The sequence below is a fragment of the Cheilinus undulatus genome, linkage group 4 (genome assembly GCF_018320785.1).
Source record: "Cheilinus undulatus linkage group 4, ASM1832078v1, whole genome shotgun sequence".
NCBI lineage: Eukaryota > Metazoa > Chordata > Actinopteri > Labriformes > Labridae > Cheilinus > Cheilinus undulatus.
The window spans coordinates 39,891,093-39,917,691 of NC_054868.1; the positions used below are offsets into that span (position 1 = coordinate 39,891,093).

Genomic DNA, 26,599 nt, shown 5'->3' on the forward strand with positions numbered 1-26,599 from the left:
AAGCATGCATGTCTGTTGTAGCAGCTCCAAAGATGAGATATGTCCCATTACAACTATGAATATTAAGAATTTCTCTGGCTTTGAGAACTGTTGGAAATATTTGATGTAATGTAGATATGTAAGAGAAGTAGTTGTTTTTTTAATCGATGTAGATATTTCAGTGAAAAAATATACATTTTGTACCTTAAATTTACCTTAATTTTAGTGTAAACACAAGGTCCAGAAATTTAAAGACTTTGAATAAAAGAATCTGGGCGTCACTTTGGCTCAGTTGGTAGAGCAGACACCCATAAGCAGAGGCTATAGTCCATGATGCACTGGTCGCAGGATCTCTCTCACCATATTTCCTGTCTCTCTCCAGCTGTCCTTTTGGAATAAAGGCAAAAAACCAAACAAAAAAAAATCTTTAGAAATGTTTTTAAAACCTGGGATGCAGATGGCCTGGTAGTTTGGTTGCAGTCCATATGCGTGGGCAGCCGGGTTCAAGTCCAGCCTGTGGCTTCCTCATTGTCTCGCCAACTCTTTCATCTCTGTTTCCAACTCTATCCATTGTCCTACACTCTCAATAAAGCCATTAAAAAGCCCAAAAATATATATCTTTAAAAATCTAAGTACATTTTTCTTTTATGAGTGGATGACATCTAGATTCTGTATCTTTGCTTCATGAAGCCAACAGTTAGTTCATGTAGGACATGGTAGTCATACGTCCAGCCATGAACAGCTGATGGCCAGCTGATCCCAATTATTGCCTCCCAGCTCCCACAGCCATACAGCTCTTTCTCTCAACACAGTGGTGTATTTAACTATCATGTACTTCTCACTAATCTCTGCTTGCATTAATGCTGATGCACCACGCTGCTGCTGGCAAAGCTTCACCTCCTCCACCCCAGCCTCCTCCTTCATAGCATTAAGCTTGTTGCACCCTCATATTCAGATTCATACTACTATGGATTAATTGCTTTTGAACTAATTTTATTGTGTTGTCATAAATTTATCTATCCATATTGGGGTTTCTGGCCATGTGCTCCCTTGAAAGTCAAAGCATGCCTTTTGACTAACCCAAAGGGGCATCTTTTGAGCAGAGCCTTCTCCACCAAGTAAAAATGTAAATCCATTTTGCAATATAATGGTGAAATGTATGACTACAGCGCTCCTGACTGAACTATGTTCAGTGGAGAATCCTCTGTTTTTAACAAATATGCACAAAATTATCAGAGGAATCCCATCTAATTTTTCTAATTGAGTGCTTTTCCTCTTTAAGTCATTGCTGTGTCAGCTCTTCAGCATTGGGAGAAGACTGATGTGGTGACTTTGATAGGCCTCTTCCTGCTCTCAGCACACATCATGATAAATGGTCCATTTTGGAATCCATAATGGGCGCTGATGTAGAAGCACTCATCTCTCTGACATTGAACCGTTCCTCTTCTCTTGTTCAGACATAACACAAAGAGCACTGTCTGATTCAGAAGTGTTGTTTTGCTGTTTGTTTTGTTTCTCTTATGCGCGGAAAAACCAGTTCATTGGGTTTTAATTGACATGTTTGGTAATAAAGTGAATGCTTGTCTGGATAATTAACCACACAGTCATTATGCACATTTACAGGCAATATAGAGATTAATTACTGCACAGAAAGTGTGATGTGGTTTGACCACCCATGCATTGCTTAGTCTGTTGAGGTAAAGGCATTTTGATGGTTTTCTCCCACTTTTCCCTGTTTAAAACTGAGGAAACATAAAATCATAACATGGACTGGCTTCCTCCTGCCCTCTTCACCCATCTTATCTCTGCTCCTTCTCGTGTGAGGAAACAGTTGCATGTAATGTATACAAGACATGATGTGAGTCAGAGGAGAAGGTAGGAGGGATTTAAGGAAAAAGGGCAGATTGGATGGGCGTTCAGCTCCCAGATGCCCCTTCCCCTATTTGTGTGTGTTTGGTGCATGTGCCTCTGAGATGACTGTCAGCAGGCGGTGCCTCAGAGAGAGCGGAGAGCAGGGGGAGATGTTTCCAAAGGGGGGCCCAGTCTGTTACCAAAGGGAGGTGGAGATTTACTATCCCACCCAGTCAAAGTGTCTCACTGGTGCTCTGACACACACACACTCATAAACACAACTTCACACACACACACACTCAGACATACTGCAAACTCTCCACAGGAAACTCTGAGCCATAATGCGAAGGCACCTCAGAGCAGACGGGTGCATTGCTCAAACCAAGTGGGATCCGCTGCGGCTTTGATAGTACGTTAATTACTCATGTGATGTGATACAGATGTCTGGGGGCTTCAGCTGAAAGTTTGCCTGACGCTTTCCAAGGGGGCCAGGCAGACATTTTAGAAGAGGTAGGTGAAAACCAAACGTATTTATTATTTATGGATGGATCAGTTTGCGTGCTGTCACAGATCCCAGCAGTGTCATGCTGATGCTAAACTGTGATGCTACTTGAAGGGCTGGCTGCTAAATAGTTCTTTGTGTACTTGGTGACAGCTGGGACTCTGAACAGGAAGAACTCTGGGCTATAAGAGTTGCCTGCGCTGTAACATGATGAAAAGGGCTTCACTGAGGATGTCACAGTTTGAAACTTTATCTGCTCCTTGGATGGAGTTGTGTGGAGTGACTTGCACTGATTTTGTCCAGACAGTTTGCACTTTTTATTTTTACTGTGTAAGGGTGAGGATATCTTTGTATTTACGGCAGTATTCATAAGTAAATTCAATGCATTTTATTTTATTCTGGATTCTTATTCCAACATTGTTCTTGCGACAAAATTGAAAACTCAACCCTCCAATCCTTGATGTAGAAAAAGACCTCTCATCGTTGTAACCACATGTTTAAACCTCTCCAAATTAGAAACAGAGGGAGAATGCAAAACTGAGGAAATCAGGGGCTCTCTATGAAAACAGCATGTGGAGACACAAAGCCGCTCTGTGTAGATGTAACATTATCGACACAAAGACATAAACGAAAGCTCAGCTTTCCAACAAACGAGTTGCCCGTTGTGCTCTACTGATGCTTTGTCCCTTCAAAGTCTGACTGTAACTACTGCTGGCATTCCCCATCTGTGCCCCCTTGGCAAAGCCTTTTTGAAGTCTTGAAGAAGTTGTGCTGCTTCCTTACAGCTTCTGAAAGACATTTCAACTTTCTTGTAACCGACACCATTGTTTAACAAGACAGAAAATGTTCAAGGACTAGAATTTGCTTGTTTAGTTGCTGTTTTGTCTGAAAAATAACCAATATTCCTTGTGTTTTCTTCTCTCCTCAGTGATATATTGGGACAGTCTTTCAATCAGTGAAATCAAAGCACCAAATGTCTACCATAATGGGCATCCCAGTTGTGCATATGTTGCTGCTAATGGCCTGTATGGCAGCCAGTGGTATGTGCCAGACAAACAGAGTCGAACCAGAGGAGGGCTTCCTTGTCCACTCCACCCCCCACTCTCCGGCTTTCCAAAGCACCACCAGCAGCCCCAGCACGGGGCCCGGCCGCTTTCTGAGGGACAGACATGCTGCGGTACCAGCAAACGAAGGAAATGCAAGCATCACTATGAAGCAGCTACCCATGTGCATTGAAAAGACGACCATCAATCACTATTTCAAGTACATCAACACAGTCATTTCCATTGTAGTGTTTGTGGTTGGCCTGGTTGGCAACGCCACTTTGCTGAGGATTATTTACCAGCACAAGTGCATGAGGAATGGGCCCAATGCTCTCATCGCCAGTCTGGCACTTGGAGACCTTATCTACATTATCACTGATATACCCATCACTATATACAAGGTATGGACTTCAGCCTTATTTCTCAAAGTGACAGGTCTATGTGTTGATATGAAGAAATGCAGCAACAATGGAGGTGATACCATAGATAAACTGGGACTTTACAGACGGGAAATGGGGGGAAGGGGTGTAAGGGAGCGTGCATGTAGACGGGAAAGTCTAATCAGTTAGACGCTGTTATCATCCTTGTGTGGGCAGATTAGTGATGAGAGGAGCAGGGATATGGCCAGCTTAAATAAACACAGGAATGAGGCTGTAGCTGCACGCCAACAGTGGTGTATTGACGTTGGATATTAGTCATTATCTTCTATCTCCAGAGTTTATTTAAAAAAAAAATTCAAGGCCTATGTTTAAAGTTTATGTTAAGTAAAGGTATGATTGAATAGTTGCCTAATCCTAACCTTACATACTGTACATCCACAGTTTTATTTTATTGCATTTCCCTGTGATAATGAGTGAGTTTCATTTTCTTGAGATCTTTACTTATCTAGTTCATTATGTAACGATAACAGTGATGATTTTCTAATAACAAATACATTTCTCAACACACTGGGATAACGATTCAGATATAATTGTTATCACATGGAAACCAGTGTTTTTATCAAGAGATTATAAGATAAATAAGTCAAGATCTCAAGAAAACTATCAAAATTTCCTCATCACAGGGGAACTGACTTTCCAAAAATGTGTTAATTCTTCTGTAATTTTCTTAGATGTTCACAACAAAATTAATCTATGTGACTGTTCCGACAAATATCTGGTGTCAGAATGCTTTGGAGGCATCAGAAAAACATGAAGATCCTATTTACAACCACGGGGAAAACACATCAGAACTGAACCAAACTGTAAATGAGATCACAGTGGGAATGGAAAACTGTGACATATCCTTGTTTGCAGACAATACCATGCTGTATCTGTGGAACACCCAAAAGTAAACCCCAAATCTGAGGGATTTTGGACTTTGTAGCCCCTTTTGTGCCTTGTCAAGTTGTAAAATGATTTCAGATAGTTTAATCTCAAGATTTTATTTTCAAAAACTAAAAAAAGAAACCTATAAAGTTTGTGTTAAATCAAGGCATGGTTAAAAAGTTTGACTAACCTCAGGGTGTAAATGAAAGCCCTAAGCTTACATGCATCTACAAAATTTACAAGATATTCACTTATTCAGCCACATGTGTTAAGATAATTGTGATGATTTCTTAATTTCCCAAAGTATTGGGGTAATGAAGAATTCATTATCTCAGGGAAACACCTTTATCCAGAGATTATGAGATAAATAAGTCAAAGTCTTTCGAAAACAATCAAATTGTTCTCATTGTCAAAGGACAACTGACTTAACTAAAATGTATGTACATTTTTCTCAGGTGTTCATAAAAAATAATATAATAATATAATAATATAATAATATCAGGTGTCAAAAGCTTTGGAAGCAACAGAAAAACATAAAACATGAAGAACCTATTTATAACAATAGGAGAAGGCATTATAACTAGGGCTGTCAAAATTGAAGCATTAATGCGGATTAATCCATCATCATGATTAATCTGATCAAAAAATTTGAAGCAATTAACCCATTTAAAGCGCACAATAACTCAAAATCCCTGAAACGTCTCTGGCAACACATTTTGGGCATTTTGTCCAAGTAGGGTTACCATCGAGCATGCTGCCGCGCATGCGCAAATGGGCTGTTGATCTGGTAGTGACCAACCAAAACGATATGGAAGACGCTAAACAGCCCTCTTGATGGGAAATTTGAGTACAAAAAATAAGATGGAACAGTCAACCGACATAAAGTATTATGCACATTCTGCAGGAAGGAGTTTTCTTTTCACCAAAGCACTTCCAGCTTATTGGATATGCATCCCATTCTTCAACCAGCATTTGTCGCAAGTCAGCCAACGTGGTTGTGTTGGTCACTCTGGCACGAACAGCACACCTAAGCTGATCCCACAAGTGTTCAAAGGGGTTAAGGTCAAGACTGCTGGCAGGCTATTCCATCCTCTCCACTCCCATATTCTGGAGGTAGTCTCTGATAAACCCCGCTCTGTGGGGGCGAGTGTTGTCATCTTGGAGGATAGAGTTCTTGCTGACAGGGTGAGAAAACAGTATTCTTGGGGTGCTGTCTTTTGGAATGCCCACTTCGCGGCCTGTTTCTGACATTCCCAATTATATGGAACTTGGCCTTCAGTTTGGAGATGGTACTATGGTTCACTCCAAACAATGCCGTAACTTGGTTTTGTGGAACACCAGCTTGAAGTTGCCCAACCGACGGGCCCTATCCAGATCAGTCAAACATGGCATACCAATTCTTGAAGCAGACATCTACTGACCACTGTAGCAGGGCCCATGCTCACAGGTGCTGCTAATCAGGCACCTGATTGGCAGCACCTGGGGTTACCAGAAGCCCCAAACCAGAGTCAATAGCATCAGCAAAATAAGCTGTTTCGCATTGGCAGAGAAGATTTGGCACATTTTTCATGGGCGCAACCCATATACTCAGCTCTGCTGCTCATCCCACAAACGCATGATCCTTACAAATGTGGCATCAATTAAAAGGGTAATAAACAGGCTTTCCAAGGGTATAAGATTTATTACCAAGAAGCATTGTTACAACAAGGAAATAATGTACCAAACACAAATTGCCTTACTTTTTATTTTAAGTTTACATTAAAAATGAATGATATTTAATCATGATTAATCGAAATTAATCCATAGCAACCCTGTGATTAATCTGATTAAATTTTTTAATCATTTGTCTGCACTAATTATAACTAAACCAAACCATAAACCGGATCACAGTGGGTAAAGAAAACTGTGATATATCCTTGTTTGCAGTTGATGTCATGCTGAATCTATGGAAGACCCAAAAATCACTGTATGGGGACTTTGTAGCCCCTTGAGTGCCTTATCAAGTTGTAAGATTAATCCTGGTAATTTTTGACAGTGTATTGTTCACTCAAGACAAGATTTAAAGCTTTATCTCATGCCCTTATTATATAATATCCACCAAAATATGCCCATACAATCTCCTTTTCATCGATTTTAGGGTGGTTTCAGACATTTTAGTTATGTTATGTTCAGTCGTCATTTACTTTTAAATTGAGACTAATTACTCTTCTGCATTAAACATTTTGAAAACTAATGTGACTACTTGGAAATCAGTTCTAAAAAATCTTCCTAGATCTATTCTTAAGCATTAAAATACAGAAAAATAACAATCTTTAATTTTCTAAATGATTTTCTGCCCTGCAAACTCCATTTAAACATTGTTAGGGTAATTCCTGGTGTTAACTATGTCCTAATTTTAGTAGTTCATAACTAATGTGTTTACCTTGGCATCACAAGCTGAGCCCTTAAAATATGACGTGGGTTAATGATAATAGATTATGTTCTGGGCTGCTGCCTCAGGTTGATTAATACCAGTAAATAATGTCGTGCTTTGTATAATAACTAAGAATGATGAAGCAATCAGTCATCCAGATCTCTCAACTGGATTATTGGACGCCTTTTTACATGAGAAAAAAAATAGGAAAAGCCACCTGGTTAGAATTAACTTGGGACTTTGAGGGTAAAGGGACTTTGTAGTCGGAGCAACACGTGCAGAAAGGAAACAAAATCTTACTGGGGGTGAGTTTATACACAAACAAAGACAGAGCCACGTCTTCAATGTTGAGACCATGCTGAGGCCCCTTGTTCACATCCTTGGGGCCATGACAGTCGTTTCCAAAAATAATCAGCTACTTATACACTAAAAACAGTGACGTGGGCCTCTTTCCTCTGCTGCTCCTCTGTGCTCCTGGGAAACTTTAACAGCTCGAGTACACAACAGAGAGCCAGGAAGCACCATGAAGTTCTTCCTTTAGCTTCAGCTGTTAGTAAACTGTGTAAGTGCAGGTTGTGTTGGACTGCAGGGAAAGTGCCAAGTCCAGTTTGACAGAGACAAAGGCCTCCACTCATACAGCCTTGACTTCATATCCCAGAGGAAGTAATAAGATAAGAGGTTGTGGAAATGGCGCTTCATTATAAGTTTGGAGGAGTTTATATTTGTAGGAGATGTAGAGTTTTATCAGCTGATGACTTTCATCTGGATCATATCTGACTAAACCTGCTCTGACATTTAGATGACGTTGGGGTTCTTATTTACAAAACCAAACTGTGTTTTTTTGTTTTTTGTTTTAAATTGTGTCGTGCGCATGATAACATAAGTGTTGATGTCACAGTTGTTAAATGTTATTTCCCACCAGCTCCTGGCTCAGCGCTTTCCTTTTGTCGACAGTCCTGCTGGCTTGTTTCTGTGTAAAATGGTGCCCTTCCTGCAGAAAGCCTCAGTGGGCATCACTGTTCTGAACCTGTGTGCCCTCAGCGTGGACAGGTCAGTGCTTTCACACTCAACACTGCTGTATTATAAAGTCATATGAGGAGCTCTGCCAGCCAGCTAAATGCTCCTTGATCTACCTTATAGAGTTAAACCTGGAACCTTGCCAAATAAGCACTCAACAGGTGAACAAACATTTTCTAAAAAAGAAAAACAAACAAAAAAAAAAACGCATCTTGCTACTGGCCTTTAATCTGGGCATATCCAGAGTTGAGTTTAAGGTGTGTAGTTTGAGAACACAACGGCAACCCTCGGCTTAATTAGCTTCTCATGATGTGGATAAATTTCTGACTTAAACACTCGCAGAGCCACAAGCAGATTCCAAAATGTCAGGGCATTTTTTCTGTATAAACTTCTCTGAGCTGATCATCAGATGATCCACGAGGGACAGAGAGAGAGTTATTATGAGGAAAAACTAAAATCTCAATAGGTACAAGTCTGAAAACTCCTCAAAGTTTTATCAACTCCTTTCCCTCATCGATCTCATCCACAATCACTGATAATACACCTGCTGAGAGTCACGTGATTTCACTACTGGATTAACATTTCTTTTTGGCATGACAAAAAAACGGCGAAACAAAGAAGGAAAGACAGGAGTTAAAGCTGAATGTTCCTGGCTCATCTGAATGTTTTATGTTGTTTTAATGCAAAAATCAAACTAGCGTGCTGCTCTCTCTCCCTCTTTCTCTCTCTTCCTTTCTCTCTTTTTCCCTCTCTCTTTCTCTGCAATAAACAAATAATGATTCATGCTTATCATCAAATAAAGAGAATTTTCCTACATTGAAGTAAAAAACTAGAAAAGCAATCAGAGAACGCAGACCTCCGCCATTAACCCTATCTCCCAATAGTGAAGAATCCTTTAAAAACATTCCTGGATCCAGACGGTGATCTGGATCACTCCCAAAATCTCATTTGCCGATTACTCCCGGTGAGGAAAAGCATTGGCTTCGCTATGTGTGGACTGTCATGGGGGAAGCACCCATGGTCTCACCGGACGACTGAAAGTCATGGCAGAGGGTGAATATTCCTCTATTCCTCCCAGCATTTTGAGTATTCTTTTTCTCTGTTATGCTCCGACTCATCTCCTCGACTGGGCGTGCGTATTTCAAACTCCATAAACTCCAAAACTTTGAATAGAAACACACCCAAAATGCTGCTGGGATTGAAGTTACTCATTGAAGTCCGCCATCTCCTGGTGTAAAGTGGTAACAGCGCAGACCTCCGCCATTAGCCCATCTCCCAATAGTAAAGAACCCTTTAAAAAATTCCAAAATGATACAATACCATTACGTATTGTATCATATTGTATCGTATCGTGCCGTGTCATGTGGTATCGTGTTGTGTTGTCTGGTATTCCATCCCATCCTAACCTATGCTATCCTATTATATGGTGTATAATGTTTTTCATATCGTGCTGTATTGTGCCAATATTTCATAATATCAAATCATATTGTATTGTGATGTACTGTTATATACTGTATGGCATTATCATATAGCATCACGCCGCACACCATTGCATTGTTTGGCATTGCATTTTTTATACTGAATGGCACTGAATTGTATAGCATTGAATCGTAATGTTTCTCCTAAACTCCTCATACATGATATGTGTACATCATAACCAACATGCTACTTTAATCTTTAGAAAAAAAAAAAGTTTTCCATTAAAATCTGCTGGTTTTATAAGGCCAGCACGATGTTTTTGCACAACATGTTCAAAATTAAAACACCTCATATAATGTGCAAGATATTTTATTCATAGCTGGATATATGGATGATAATATTATATCACAATTAAAACGGTATCTGTTAGAAAATGAAACTGGATTTTTTTTCCCTTTAAATATGAGAGTGTTTTGTTGGTATTTCAGTTAAACTGCTATAGTCAGTACATGTAGTAAAATTTTAGTGAAGTTAGTAGTGAGTTTCCAGAAGGGTCAGTACTGATAAGTGTTACCTAAATGCTCTGTCTGTCTGAAAACTTTTTGGATGAGCTTCTTTAATGGAACCATCCGGAACCATTTATATCATATGCAACATTAAGTGTACGATATATGGACATTAAACTCTATATATGATGGTAATATCACCAGCTCTATCTAGTATATTTTATAATAGTATCTTAATAGAAATTCCTCAATGAATAAATGATGATCATGAAGTGCAGAAGCTAAGCGTCATCTTTCCTTATGCACTATAGACAAAACTTAGACAAGATAAGAGGCTCTAAAGCTCCAAGGTTCAACTGGGCAGATATATTTAATGACCTCTATTATGAGAAAAAGACTGCAGGGCTCTACAGTGGCGTTCAAGAGCAGATGTTTGTGTGCGTTTATTATTGAAGTACTTGAGACTGTTTTGTATCTTTTCAATGTTGGAGGGAGAGAAAAAGGTGGCTACATTACCACTTAGTAAAATATAAATGCCGCCATGTTGTTCAACAGAGAAATTCAAATGTGTCATGAAAAATATATTGTTTTTGCCATAAAATCTTGATGCAGGATTTTACTAAAACATTTCGACAAGTGGTTTCCATTAATGAAACAAACAAGCAAACAAGGATTCAGTGCGAGGGAAACAGGAGCCAGCAGACAGACCCCTCTGCCAACATGGGCCGGTCTGTTTGGAGGCTTCGCTTCTAAAATATAAATATTAGATATTTAAAATAAACAATTGATCATCTCTCCTCATCAATTCTTAACCTTTTCATATTCTTTGCTGACTGAGCAGTTTGTTGTGTTTGGTGTGCTGCCATGCATAGAGAAAAATGTTGTTAGCTTTGTCAGTCAGGAGAGGGAAGGATACTGCACTCCTTTCTTTTAAATGACTTAAAGCAGATGAACTACTGCAGCCAGTGTCCATTCATAAAAAGACTTATTTTCATAGCTCAGCATTAGTGTTATATTTGATACTACTAACTTAAATTTCTCTAAGGAGAGCTAATAGAATATCACAATAACTCCTGCTTCAGTAGCATACAGTCCCCTTATTACATCCATTTAATCTAATAAAACTCTATATTCCTGCTTTTTTATTGACTTAAAATGTGATAGCAATATAAATCCCAGACAACATAGCTACTTAATTTGCATGACACTGGACTATACAAAGTGAGTCAGATAAGCAGCATGTCAATTCTGCCACCAAAGGGCACTCAATCAAAAAAAAAAAAAAAAAAAAGATGAGGTGTGGCCACAGAAAGACAGAAAGAAAGAAAGAAAGAAAGAAAGAAAGAAAGAAAGAAAGAAAGTTTTTGTATTTTCATTAACATGACTGTGCAGCCCTTCAATATAATGGTATTACACACAGCATATGTGTAATACGGCTTACCTCTGCCCAGTTTTCTGTCAGATTGTGAGCATATTAAAGGGCTGTAAAGTCTTTTCCATCAGTTAATGGTATTATCAGGCTACAGAGCTACACATTATGGACAGTAAGCTAGATTATGAAACGCCAGTAAAGTTGGCACATTGAAGACGTACTGCAGGCTATGTGCCGTTTTAATAACAGGACAAAAGTGGAACAAATAGTTAAATGGCTTTAATTTTTGGTAATGCAGAGGTAGTCTTATGGGTGACTTTTTTCGTATAAAACAACGTTAGATTCCTTGATTGAAAGCATGACTTAAAATTAGGACTGTAAAGACTAATCAAGTTAATCACAATTAATTAGGGCCACAATTAATGCACTAATATTTTTAATCCTGATTAATCCCATGCTTTTTTTTTGTCTTTTTCAACACACTTTGGTTAAGGCTGAGACAGTGTCTCCCTGCAGCCACAGTGATGGAAGTCTGCCACTGCGCCTTGATGTTTCATTTAACTTCAAAAACTCACAGACAGCTCAGTGGAAAAGTCAGAAGTCATCTAAACCACTTTAAATGATCTCTTATTTCTTTTTCAATCCATAGTATGTTCCTTTTTCCGTGGTTAAGTCTATGTTTAAATCTTTGATATATTTCTGAAAGGTTTTATCCAAACAGAAGGACAAATACCCTACAGCAGAAAAATCCAAAATGACATGAAAACAGTTTAAAATGCCTGACTCTGTTGTACTTCTTAGTTTCAGTACAAGGCAATGCTCCCATGCTAATTCTGTAAACAAACATTTTGACAAGAAGAATTTAAGGATGTTTTTTTTAAATATGTGATTAAACTAAAACAACACTGAAATGCTAAACATATTGGCAACCAAAGTAAAATCATATAATTTATAATGCCCTAATTGATTATGGTCGCAAATAGCAGCATCAGTAGCCTTCCAGGTGCGAATCAGGGATAGTCAGGGCCAACGAGGGCCTCCTGAAAGCTGACTGACATCATCAAAATCCTTAAATTGTTTGGTTATTTGCCTTGTCTCCACCAAATAGCCACATAAACACAAAATCATGAAAAATATCTTAACCTACATTAGAATGGTTTTACTAGCTTTAATATCTTCAAGGTACAGTACATGAAAGTGGCCCTACCATTCTTATACATTTCTCCATGTGGCCCTCAGTGGAAAAAGTTTGGGCACCCTTGGTCTAAACAATCCCCAAGTGTGTAATGCCAACACAATTACTTTACTGCTCCAAATGCATTTTAGCCTCCCAGACCTCAAATCATAATTTCAAAAACACTTTTGATATTTACGATTGTAAGTCATAATACCTCTGACGGAATATCGACAACAACTTTACAACAAATTTAAAGACTACATTTCTCACTAAGTAAATTTTTTCACACCAATTAAGCAGTTCAAGCCTTAATTTTTGCTTTTCATATCACAAAATAAAATGTTTATCTGTAATTTTTAGGTAAATGCAGCTTTGATCATATATTTTTGACAAGAAATCAGACATTTACATACTGAGGTTGATAGTTAAGTTGATATTTAAGGCGTTTTTAGGATGAAGCTTTACTGCAGATGAAGAAAGGGAGGGTATGGTTGTTGAAGAGGTTAGAGAGCTTTATGATAGTATAAGTAATGTGTCTGTCTTGTCTTTACAGGTACCGGGCTGTTGCATCCTGGAGCAGAGTTCAGGGCGTTGGTATCCCTATGCTTACAGTCATTGAGATTTTGTCTATCTGGTTGCTGTCGCTCTTCCTCGCAGTCCCTGAGGCCATCGGCTTCGACATAGTCAGCTTCCCCTACAGAAACCAAAACCTCACCACCTGCATGCTCAAACCCAGGAGTCCCTTCATTAAGGTACTCTATCAACCTTCTCTATCATTTCTGGATAAGAAAAGAACCGTCGAATGTTCCCGTGTCCTTGTGTTTTGCTTGTACTGAGGCCTGAACGTGCTGTGCAATAGTACGTGGTGTTAAGATACTCCTAAGAACAGTGTTTGGATTCTGAAAAAAAAGAGACAAAACATTACAGGACTGATGAGATAGGAGACCAGCTGCATATGGAGATTACTTCAGACTTAATAATTCCATTCTGCTGTGTTGTTTTTATAGAGTTAATGTGTTTGTAAAGTCCAATTGGCACAATGATGTTCTATTTTGGTTGAAGGTGCCTTTAACCATCACTTACAACATTTCCTGCTAAGATGAGGTTATATATTATTCAAACATAAGTCAGTTAGAGCTCACTCATGCATACACGTGTACAACTCCACCCAAATTATCCTTAAAAGCCAGGACTGAGTACTCCATCCTAAACAGATTTAGTGGAGTATAACTTTAAGAGTTAATCTTGCTTGGTTACTTCTTCTACGTGATTGTGGCCTTTTTAACATCCTTGGAGCACATAATTGATTGCAGGCCAAGTGCAATTACTGAAGCCTGAGATATGGGGCACTAAAGCTGAGCCACATGTGCCCAACACTGGAGTAATCTATCAGATATCTGCAACATTTGGACTCTTTATGCAATAATGATAATAAAAAAGCACATATTTATAAAAGTATTCTCAGCAATTTTTGTTTTTTTTCATGCAAATTGAGGGAAAAATTAAATTATTATGGTTTTGACATTGTGGAATGTTTTAAGAGCATATAAACATGTTTTTCACAGAAAGCCAGATGTGCCGCACTAGTCTTGTGCACATTAACATACCCCTTCATAAAAATATTCTTACCAATTTTTGTTATCTTTCTGTCAAAGTTGACTTGATTAGCAAACTAAAAATTAAAGGTTTAATTTCCATGGAAATTGAGTAAAATATTCATAAACATTCTATGGTTTTGAGAGCATACAAACAGTTTTTTTTAACAGAAAGACAGATGTGCCAGAGGAGACTTGTTTTCAGACATGCTACATGTCAAAGAACACACATGTGGCACTCAAATGGAGCAGAGTGATTAGGAGTACACGGGTCATCTGGTGGTGGTTTTACCCTAAAAGCAAAGAGTTTATGACTTGGTTCATTCCTGCTCAGAAGCAAAAAAATGCAGCTGTAACATTACAGAAGATCCTTTTACCCCCTATAATGTAATATAGATATATAACTGTGCTTGTCTCCTTTTAGTTCTATGCGGAGGCTAAGGACTGGTGGCTGTTTGCATGCTACTTCTGCGTCCCATTGGCCTGCACTGCGATTTTCTACACTTTGATGACCTGCGAGATGCTCAACCACAGAAATGGCAGCCTTCGGATAGCCCTCAGTGAACACCTCAAACAGGTAACTAACTCAAAATCTCTTACCCTCCATTGTACAAACGTATCTATACTGGTGTTAATGAAATCTTATTTTCTCTTTCAGAGAAGGGAAGTGGCAAAAGCTGTCTTCTGCCTCGTCCTCATCTTTGCCCTCTGCTGGTTCCCGTTACATCTCAGCCGAATCCTGAAGAAGATGATTTACTTCCCTGAAGATAACACGCGCTGTGAGCTGTTCAGGTGTGTTAGAGTTAGTCCAAAAGTTGGGGGTATAGGACCTAACCTTTCATATACAGTGCTTAGAAATTTATTAGACCATCACCCAAAGTAAGGTTTATGCCACAGCTGCCCTAAATTAACAACACTGGTAATTACCAAAATCATTTTTTATGTTTCTGCAATGGTTAATGCACCAATATGTAGAAGCTCTTTAACCCAATTGATATTTTTAATGCTAAAATATCATTATTATTGTTATCCATGAATTTTCAAATTTACTGATTTACAAAAACCCTGAAAAATAGTAAAGCACTTTATTATTTCTTGATTAATATGTCAAATTATAGTTATTTACTTGCATTCCTTACCAGAAAATGGGTTTTAGTGGTTGAATGTTATGCTTAATTGATTTCTGACTACTTAGAGAAGGCCAGTGAGCCGGCTCAAATTTGGGTATAAAAAGGTGAATTCAGTTTGAAATTCCTCATTCCTGTTCAAAATGGTAAAACGTTGGAGCTCACTGAAAGTGAAAGAGTCCGCATTAAAGCACTTCATCAAAATATTTATTTTTTCTCGTTTTTATGACACGTGGTGTAATAAATTTGTTAAGCACTGTACATAAAATAATCTATCCTTACAACAGTAAATATTGGCTTTTATTAACTAAAACTTGTTGTCTTGCCTCTTTTATTCTGGCATCAGGTGCCAGAATAAATGTGGTAATATTAATGGCTTAAAAGTTACATTTTACCACCACAGATTGCCAACTAAACTTACTATGACCACTTCAATTCTAGCACCCGTCAACGTTATTTTTAACTCCTTTGCTACCTACACCCTACATCAACTGTAAAAGGGTCCATAAGCTTTAAAACATCCAATCAATAAAAATTCTCTTTTTAGTGTAAGGGCAACTTTTGTTTGCTTATGCTTAAGAAATTTTGTAAAAACATGCCTGGCTTTGCTAGAATTTCTTACCATTAAGCCCACCTGAAATCACACACAAAGAAGGTTTAAACTAATGATGACTTCCTGTTTTTGCTTTCAGCTTCCTGTTGGTTCTGAATTATCTTGGCATCAACCTTGCATCAATCAACTCCTGCATAAACCCCATAATCCTCTACTTTGTCAGCAAGAAGTTCAAAAACTGCTTTAAGGTACAGCACCTCCTAACAACAGATGGATGTAAATGCATGTAACACTCAAACACTCACTCTTAATCTCCCTCTCACACAGCGTACACAAACACGCACACACTCCAGACCTAGTCCGGCCTCGTAAAGAAAACAGTGAACTCAAGCCTTTATCAATGACATAGAGGATATGTGTGTGATGACATTCCATGAGGAACATGTAAAAGCAGCTCAGTGATTTATGTTTTCACTTTGTATAGCTGAGGTCAAACACTGTAAAAGTCTGTCAGAGGGAACTAGTAAGGAGATTAACCATGCCTTGAGATTGCATGATAAAGGGGCTGTTGTGGAAGGGAGGGGGCGAGCTAATGAGAATATAGCTGTAGATATGGGAAAACCTACTAGTAGAAAAACATATATATATTTGCCTTTCCACTGAGAGATGGTTGAAAGGAGTCACAAACACATACACAACAACAGGCAGTAAACCAGTACATTTTCATCGTTATCATACCTGGTTGAAGTCACTGATCAGCCACAGATTAATAAAGTTAATCCACGTTTTATGTTCTGAAATGCCCAACAGGTTGGTTCGCTACAACCAGTCAGATTATGCCGTCACAACCAGCACTGAATGGCACTGTAAAGTCAAAATTTCCCCCAAGTTATAAACAGGATCAGAAGATCACAAGCAGCACTTTTGTTATTTATTTGTACAGACCTGAGCCATACAGCATGGCTTCAGGCTGCGTCTCAGTGAGAGTGAGTCACACTGTTTAATCCCTTCTCTTCAGTTACAGAAACAGCAGTGACTACATTCAACGCTGACTTGAAACAAAAAGTCATTCTCACAAATGCAAGTGGAGTTCTAGTAGTGAAACCAGAAAATCAAAAACAAAAGAAAGCGACAACATACAGGGCCATTTCTTATTAGAAATAAATAAAGAATAGTGTATTTGTGTTTATAAGTAGCTATGGGATTATAAATAGTATAATTTACTTATACAGGATTTCTGAAGCCCTGATCTTAAGTGTTGTAAGTTGTAAGATCCTTAAATCTATGCTTTTGCTGGTATCCTCTACAATAAAGAAAAGGCACCTGTAGTGAATAATGTGTAGGGCGTGTTGTTAGCCAAACTCAGTGTGCATCATGATGCAGATCATATTGTGCAGTTACTTTTTCAAATAGAGCCGGGAAGGTCTGGATGACGTTTTCCCTTGATAAAAGGCCATTACATAGACTGCTGATAAGACAATCTATGAGTATCTGGTAAATGTTTTCTTTTTGGACAAAATAGAGTAGCCACTCCTGATATCACTCATAAGGCTAATTAGTCTCCCAAAAGTTGTGATTCTTGGTTTAATTTTGATTTTATTTTCTCTTTTCTTGTTCTTCCAGTCTTGTTTGTGCTGTTGGTGTTACTCTGAGAACCAGCTGAGCAGCATCGGAGCTATGAATGGTACCAGTATCCAGTGTAAGAGCCCAGAGCCCAACAACCTTCTGACTGATCGTAGCGTGAGGAAGGACAGCGACTGATATGTCTCCTGAGGAATATTATAAGCACTTCCATGTATCAAGCCACTTTAAAAATGCAATCCCTGCTCACCTTTAAATATACACATTAAAAAGACAACAAATCGACATCACTGAAGCAAAATACGAGCCTGGCAGCGATGGATTAGGAATTGGAGTCAAAAGAAGCAAACAATGGATTTAAAGGAAAATACTCTGAAGTTATCAAAGCCTTTCAGTGGACTATTCTTCCTATGAAATAGCCCTTATTGTATTCCCAACCCCAGTGACAGTAACATTCAAGCGTGAGAGAAGAAAGGAGGGAGCAGCAGGAGGAGGAGGAGGAGGACTACTCTTTAACAGGATGCAGCTGAACGGTGACTATAAATGACTCTCAATCAGTGGCTGAGCGTGCTATTTCTGTAAAGGGCAGCACTACTGGGAAGGATGCACAGAGCTACAGGAAGGAAAAGCAGACAGCTTGCTGTCAGAGGGAATGATGGGAAATGAGTTTGTTCTGTAGCCAGACGTTCACAACTCTGACAGTGAAAAACAGGAAAGTCTGTTACCGTCTCAAGCGAGGATCACTTTTCCATTAGGCATTTGAGCTGTTGTACAGTGTATTTTACTCATTGGTGTAAGTAGAGACAAAATTTGGTTCATTTGCTTCATATTTCACTCCGAGTGCTTGGCAACAACTTCCCTGATTTATCAGGGAAAGAGGGAAAATGTCTGAATGAAAAATTACATCTTTAAATATTCAAACACAGTTTTTGCTGAATCCAATCATGATCCACAGAAATCCGTGATACATAGATGGTCAATTTCAAGACAGAATCATGTTTGGTGTCAGAATAAGCCAAGTTACACTGTTGCAAAATAGAGTACAAAATCGCAGGTAAGGTCTCATATCACATGTCAAGCAAATTATATGAAGTAAAGAATTATGACAGGTCTGATATTGGGTTAGACCAAAAACTGTGAATTTAACCAAGTGTTATCAATTGTGACTTAAATGCTTGTATAACCTATGGAATATAAATATAAAGGCCTATAGTGACCTCTTTCAGTGTTATTTTGCAGTGGTAGCAAGCATTTCTAACAGACTAGCTGAGTAATGATGGAGGCTAATGAGTTCATTAGTGGTGGCGGTGGTGGTCAGAACTTCAGATTTAAAATGTTGTCTCTATATATTTTGGAAAAGTGCTCATTGGCTTTCTTATCAAACAACAGACAAGAAGACTGATACCAGTCGAACATCTGCTAAAGTTATTTAGCCATGACTGAAAAAGTTAGTTTGTATTTTCAAAAAGACAGGAAATGGGATAATTAGCTGGCTACATAGCAAGCTAAATTATTTCTTAGTCTACCACATAGTTGAAATATATTTGCCAATGGTAAACCAATAAACAGGTGACATCGAGCTTAGGGTGACCATACTTTTAAACCTCCAAACAGAGACACTTTCATTTTTTTTTCTCACACCCACACATATGAGCTCTTCCCTACATTTGTTTTTGTCATCAGTGCAGCTTTCATGGCCATAGAAAGTAATTATGCAACCCCAGTAAACACTAAACGCAATGACTGTATTTCCATTGGTGCAGGCTGGACCCACCATTTGTTTGCTTTTGCTGATATTGCTAATTTTTAACTTAAAATGAACTCTTGCAGTGTGTGCCAAGTGCAGTATATTCCTTATCCGGTTCTTTTTGAAAGAATCTCCACCACCCTTCCTTTTCCTCATAACAGCTAGCCTACCTGACAGCAGGTCCTGTTTGTATAAGATGGGCTAGCTTAGCAGCAGCCACACTAAGACTGAAACATAAACTCTTTAGGTGATGATTTTCTACTGGTTAAAACAGAAAGAGCTTTGGTTACGACAGTGACTGATATACAGAAAAATCAGCGATCATGGTGCATTGTTTTGGTTTGTCAGCCAGTTTAAAAAAGGGATCCTTTTTTTCAAATTGACTTGTTAAAAAACAATATTTCATCTGCTGCCATTGCTAAAAACACATTAGCCAGCTAGCTGAGGCTAACACTAGCTTACTAACAGTATAACATCCACTATGTCACCAAGGGTTCGAAGAGTCCAAGGCTCCACTCTCAATTTTTGGACATTTTTGAGTGAACTGTGTGAATGCAGTTAGCGCACTTATTTACTAAAATGTTTAGCATTTAGTACAGAAGAACGTGATTTGAGACACTGAAAGTAACAGTGAAACTGTGTGGTTCTGACAGTAAGCTAAATCCAGTAACTTACAGAAAGAGGAAGATCCTGTATGATATATAGATAGCTAGCCTACTGGCTAGCTTACAAAAGACTGAAAAGATCTTTTTTAGTTTTTTAATCTTTTTTTTTCAGTTTTGATTCTTTATGCTAGGCTAGCTAGCAGCTAGCTGTACTCTCTGTGAGGCTGTAGCTTCATATTTCAAAGACAGACAGTAACTAAATCAAAACAAGAAAGTAAATAAGAGCATTTTCCACAAATATAAAGCTATTATTTCTGAGTTGACATCACAGTCAGCTAGCTAACAACTATACTGCCTTTACTCTTTGATATGTGAACACATGTAAACCTGTGTGTTAATGCTGTGTGTTTATTTACTAGCACTTCTTTTGAAGTGTTTTGCACACTTGTGTAAGGAAGAACATGCCATATCTGTACAGTATTATTTAACCACTATTCATTGGAGTGACATGTAATAATGTAGGCTATAAAGACTGAATTTATCATCTTTGTAATTGATTTACAATGTTAATGCTGCTGCTTTAAACCAGTAAATCAATTCCCATCTCCGCTGCTCGGAACAAGAAGTTTTATTCCAGCATCTTACTAATATTGGTTTCTCTGGAAAGTCAAGGGGGCCTCCTTTGTTATTCATCTGTGTCTGTGAGAAAGAGGCGTCTGGGAGTGATTTGAAGCACACTGTGACCTGCTTGGCAAACTGAGCCCTTAGGGTTGCTAATGTCAGTGGAGAGGATGTGAACGGCTTTTATGGTGGGAATTTGATACTTAAAACTTGCTTCTCATCTGTGTTGCCAAAAGAGGATTGAGGGAAACAAACGTTGACCATTACTAATCCATGCTTGAGTCATATATAAGCCAGGATGTGGCGGAATATATACTTAGAGCTTGCTAACACATCTCAGTCTGTGTTTCTTGAATGTAGCATGCTCTTTTAGTCATTAAATAACAAGCTAGCTTTGCAAATAAAGTGGTGTCTACTTTATTGTGACTAAATCTGTCAGTTTTCAAAAAAGGACACAAACCAGAGTCGTGTAATCCTTAGCACAAAGTTGCAAAACACCCAAAAGCAACAAACCATTGAAGCAGCCATGGATTTTATCAGCTGTTGGCCTGTTTTACGTTCAGAGGGGTTGGTGATACGTCTCAGCCACACCATAAACTTTATGAAACTGCTTCATTTTCTTCATATGAAATCATTTCACTATCAGTTTGCAATTACCCTGAGTAAATACAAAACAGCCCTGATCTTTGGTTGCTAAGATCTAACATTTCACAGTTGAATGGAACTGAATGAAAGAAATAATATTTGGATGAAATATGTTGTTTTTCTGAACAGAGAGAAATCAAAGGGTGAAAGGAAAGAGAGGGAGAGGGAGACAGAGCGGACTGAGCTCTGGAATTTGGTGGGAACCTCATTTCTTGCCAGAAGTGAATTGAATAAAGCTCAAAAACAAATAATAGAGGATCTCAAAGGTCCTAAGAGCTTCTCTGTGGAGAGCTCGCTCAGATTTGATTGTTGATACAGTAAAAGCAGCTTTAGAGCCCAGTCTCTACCAGGAAACAAGAAGCATCATTTAACCAAAGCTTTTGGGTAAACTTCATTTCCAACCAGAAATTTAGAGAATGAGAACAACAAACTGATTACTTGGGTCATAGCAGAACTCAGAAGGAAGGAGGCTGGAAAAAAAATTGCTTCTGTTGTAGTTTTCTAAAATTTATAGTTGCAGTAAGCATAATGAACAAACCAATGGGATGCAGTCAACTGTTGACAATGCAACCTATCTTCAACCTACACTGTGTCCCTACAGAGTTTCTGTTACTGGCTGTTTATTTTCAAGATAATCCAGTTTGGTCGTTCAAAATCTGATATGTTTTTCAAAACTAAACATGAAGGAGGGCACTCAAAGACAAGGATCAGGCATACATTAAAGTCACACATGAGATAACTATATTGCAAACTTCGCAGAAGCAACATTTCATAAATAAAACAGAGGAAAGGGTCAGAGGTCTAGTTCTGGGTTAAATTATGTATAGAACCATTTTGAAGTAGGTATGCAAAAGGTGGGTGGCTCTAGCTTCGTTTGCTTTAGATAAAGCTAACATAACTACACTAGCGAGGTAGTAAACATTACTACATAAGCTAATATAGCTAAGTAAGCTTTAGCAACATGGGCTTTAGCAAACATAGCTAAACCTAATATAGCTACGTTAGCTACATAGAAAACATAGCCACATTGCTAATTCTAGCTTCATAGCTTTGTAAATCTGAGACATCAGAAAAAAAAATTTAACTAAATATTACACAAAACTTGGCAGAAAAAAATGAAAGTGGTTTGAAACTGGCAAAACAAAAAGGGGCAAAGAAAATGGCAAAAGGGTTAAAAGTAGTTAAAATGGGATAAAGGTGACAAAACAATGGCAAAAGGGGATGAAAGTAGCGAAGTAGTGGCAAAGTGGGATAAAAGAGGAAAAATAGTGGCAAAAACAAGTCAAAGAAAGTGGTGAAAACTGTCTGAGAGTGGAAACACAGAAAAGTTGCAAAAATGGGCTAAAGGTGACAAAAATTTGGTAAAAATGGGTGAAAAGTTGCAAAAAAGTGGGATTAATAGGTTGCGTGGCATAAAGTTGCAAAAATGGGCTTGAGGTGACAAAACAGCTGCGAAATTGAATAAAAGTGGAAAAAACAGTGGCGAAAATTGGCTAAAAGTGACAAAACAAAAAAAGTTGCTAGAATGGGATGAAAGTCACAAAAAAATGTGGTAAAAAAATGGGTTAAAGGTGGCCAAAAAAGTTGCAAAATTGGGTTGAGTGGCAAAAATTTGCAAAAGAAATGGAATCAAGTTGGCAAAAAAATCAAAAATGGGATAAAAGTGGCAAAAAATATTGTGAAAATGGGCTAAAAAGGCAAGAAAGAAACAAAAATGTGTGAAGAAATTGGTTAAAAAATGTCACAATTAAACAATTTCAACACCAAACCTAATCATAGTGTGAAACTTTTTTCAGCTCCAAATAAGGCAACTGTTATCCAGGATGCTAGCACCATTGCTACTGATAAAACACCCATGCATTGATATCAATAAATCACATGAGGGGGAGGGGGAAGGGCAATTTGACAGAAGAAGGCAAGCTCAACTCAACAAAATGCGAAGCAATGAAAAACAAACTGATCAGTACTTGTTGTAAAGTTTCACACTTTTTAAATTTTAATTTCAAAGAAATGTTAAAAAATGTCATTATAATATAAAAGTTTAAAACTAACAACAAGTGCCAATCAGTTTGTGGGTTCTCTCTTTGCTTCCTCAGGGGCCCAGCCAATTCTGTGACCAGGCCTGTCCTAGGGTCCTCATTCCAGCAGCTAAATCTGACAGTTAATATTTCCTATAGTCCCCCAGTTAAGTATATTTGACTTTGAATGAACTTCAATGTCAGTGTCTTCACAGTAAAGTGGAAAAGCTGAGGGCTAAAACAGAGGATATGCTTTCAACCAGACTGCATGGAGCTTCCTGCTTGTTACGGACTCAAAGGCAGTCCTTACTAATTCATTGCTGATGTTTTAAAGGGTATGCTGATGATAAAAAAAAACAAAATGCAACAAGAATGTTCTTTAAAGGGACTGAAGGTTACATAAAAATAAATGACTCCTCTTGTTTTGAAAAACTTCTGTAAAGCTGTATGACTGAAGACTATTCTATGTCACTGATGTTGCTGAGGAGCAGTTGAACTGAAGTGAACACCCAGAGAGTTTGAACATTTCCTGACACAAAGGCCCGTGGCTGACGTATTTAGATAAATTAGTAATAGTTGAACAATTGCAGACTTGTGTATTCCTCTGACAAAGGAGGTGCACTTTGGCTGATACATTATATCTCAGGAATCAGACAGTGCGGCTCCTCCTTTGTTGTGCATCGATTATTACTATTCCTCAGACCTATCCATTCTGCTTAGCCCGTCTATCCCTGCAAGGCACGTACTGTTCGACTTACTCCAGCCTACAGTAATGGCTATGATTCAGAGAGACATAATGGACGCCACATCCTTTATGCTAAAATCTGTTTTGGGTCTGATCAAACACAGCATATGTTTATCTACCCTGCCCTTACATGGCTGTACCCTGTTTGCCACTTTGCATGGCAATGCCTCGCAGCTATCCACCATGACACTCGCTTATGCGACTTGTGGCAAAGACTATTTCTAATTCATAAAAGCCAAAAGGATCAATTCAAAATTCATGAACAATCTGTCCTGCTACAACCAGTGATTTCTGTGACTGTGGGGCAGTGGAGACACGGTGCCATAGAAAGGGAAGTTCTGCCTCCCCTCATCTTACAGGAAGACACAAATATAGCTCACATGTGTGCTTATACTTGTGCACACATAGAAAAAGGTAAGGAGGAGGTTATGATGATCGGTAAATTAAGGCCATATTGATGTAGAGTTTAGATTATAAATATGCTTCTGCTTTAAAACATAACCTGCAGTTGGAGCTCTGTGCTGCAGTTTTCTAAAATTAAATGAGGTTTATTTAATGCTTATTGCTGATGTTGTACTTCAACAGCAAGTAGAAATTAATCATTTTATTTGAAGCTTAATTTATTCATAATAGATCTAACTTTAAAAATAAGTAGTTAAATATTGAAATGTTGAGTGTAAAATAATTATACAAACTTTTCTAAAAAAAAAAAAAGTGTCCATTTACCATGAAAGCTGTCAAAAGAAATCAATTCCATGTTTTACTGGGTAATATGGTCCTTTATTTTGAACAATGTGCAAGCTTTATTGCATTTGAAAATATGTATTTTTCATTTTGGATCTTTGTACTGTATTAAATTAAGGGTAATAGACTTCCTGTTGAGATACAGAGCTTTTTATAAAAAAAAAAAACACTGTGGGTCAGAGATTATAAGTTGAAATTAACCACTGAAAAAATAAATTGTTATGGTTCTTAAAGGAATAACAGTAAGAAGGTAAATGTTTGATATCACAAGGTGCAGATGGCTTGATTTGTCCGCTGAGCTGTCTGTGAGCTTTTTTTTTTAGTGAAATGAGACTGCAGTACTGCAGTGGTGTACTTACCATACATCACTCTGGTTGCAGGGAAATGTAGCAGTCGTTTAACTGAAGGTTACTGAAACAGAAAATAAAGCAAGTGGTCAATGCAATTCAAAAGAAGTAGCTGTAAATATAAATATATATATTTATATAAATAAATAAAAGAATATCAAATATTGCAACCAGGTAAAGTAACTGTTCAAAGCATTGGACAATTGATTGCTGATAATGATGTGTAACTGACAATTAAACATTTGTAAATGAGTTTTATTATTTCAAATTCAAATTCAAATTGGGTGCTAAAAAATGTGAAATACCTGGCCAGTAGAATGCAGAAATCCTATATTATTCATAATATCAAGGAACCAAACAGAATAAATATGTGCAAGGCACAGTAGCCACTCTAATGGATAACTGCCAAAGATTCCACTTAGAAAAAATGATGAGAAAGTACCTTTTTCCCTTTACCTTTGTTATTTATTTATTTTTAGATATATATTTTTGGGCTTTTTATTCCTTTATTTAGAGAAGAGGGCTGAGAAAGAGGGGGGAGACATGTGGGAAAGAATCCACGCGGGCTTGAACCCGGACTGCCTATAAATACAGTGTTCAAGACATAAAAAACGCACTGATAAGCCTTTAAAAAATTGAATGATTTAACAGGTGAAAAATCAATTTATAGATGACAGATGATCCTTAGTCCTGGATTATCAACTTTAAGCTTAAACTTTTCTTCTCATTACTCTACACTCAGTACCCCATAATGACAAAGTGAAAACAGATTTTTTTTTTTTAAACCAACAAAAAAAACTCCTGAAATATCACACTGACATAAGTATTCAGACCATTCACAAAAACACATGAAATTTACCTCAGGTGCTCCCCATTTCTCCCATTCTTTGCTGATATGTTTCTATGGCTTGATTGGAGTCCATCTGTGGTAAACTGAATAGATTGTAAATAATTTTTAAGGTAACACCTCTCTATAGAAGGCCTCTAGGCTGAATATTAGAGCAAAAACCAAACTATGAGGTGAAAGGAACTGCCTGCAGAGCTCAGAGACAGGATTGTTGAATGGCACAGACCTGAGGACAAAAAAATTCTGCTGCAGTGAAGGCTCCCAAAAACACAACGTCCTCCATAATTCTCAAATGGAAGAAGTTTGGCACAACCAGGAGCCAAATGGAGCAATAAGGGGAGAAGGTTCTAAGTAAGACAGATGACAAGAACCTGATTGAACCTTGATGGACCTGATGCACTGATAAAACTTTAAAAACTGGAATGATTTAAGTGGTGAAAAGTCATTGTATAGATGTTTGGTGACAGAAACTACAGGCTGTGAACTTTATTTAGCCAAGAATTGATGATCCTGAGTTCTGGACTCTCAAGCTCAAGCTTTAACAAAAGTAAAATTGAGGGGGTATTGACACATTAGTATTAAAGGCCAACTTTACAAAAATAAACTGGCGTCTTTAAAGACTGGAAACTCCTTCAAACCTCTTTTTCCATGGCTGTTTTCTGCAGATTTCTTCTCGTTTGACGAGACAAATATCCCTTTTGTTGATTGCATATTTCCAAATCCCATCATAATAGGCCAGTGATTTCAATGGTACGCACTTTAACACAGCTTTTGTAGCCTTGTTGTGACACTTTGGGAAAGAAAATGAAGGAAAGCACATAATACCTGAACAAGTTGA

At 38.0% G+C, this 26,599-nt stretch overlaps 1 protein-coding gene across 1 annotated transcript; it reads left to right on the forward strand.

Annotated features, from left to right (window-relative positions):
• Positions 1–2,075: 2,075 nt before the first annotated feature.
• On the forward strand, positions 2,076–17,777 carry ednraa (endothelin receptor type Aa). The gene is made up of 8 exons (XM_041784765.1): positions 2,076–2,340; positions 3,261–3,776; positions 8,018–8,145; positions 13,140–13,338; positions 14,606–14,758; positions 14,840–14,973; positions 16,001–16,109; positions 17,485–17,777. The coding sequence occupies exons 2-8, from the start codon at positions 3,306–3,308 to the stop codon at positions 17,620–17,622; spliced, it is 1,332 nt and encodes a 443-aa protein (XP_041640699.1). The 5' UTR covers positions 2,076–2,340; positions 3,261–3,305; the 3' UTR covers positions 17,623–17,777.
• The last annotated feature ends 8,822 nt before the right edge of the window (positions 17,778–26,599 follow it).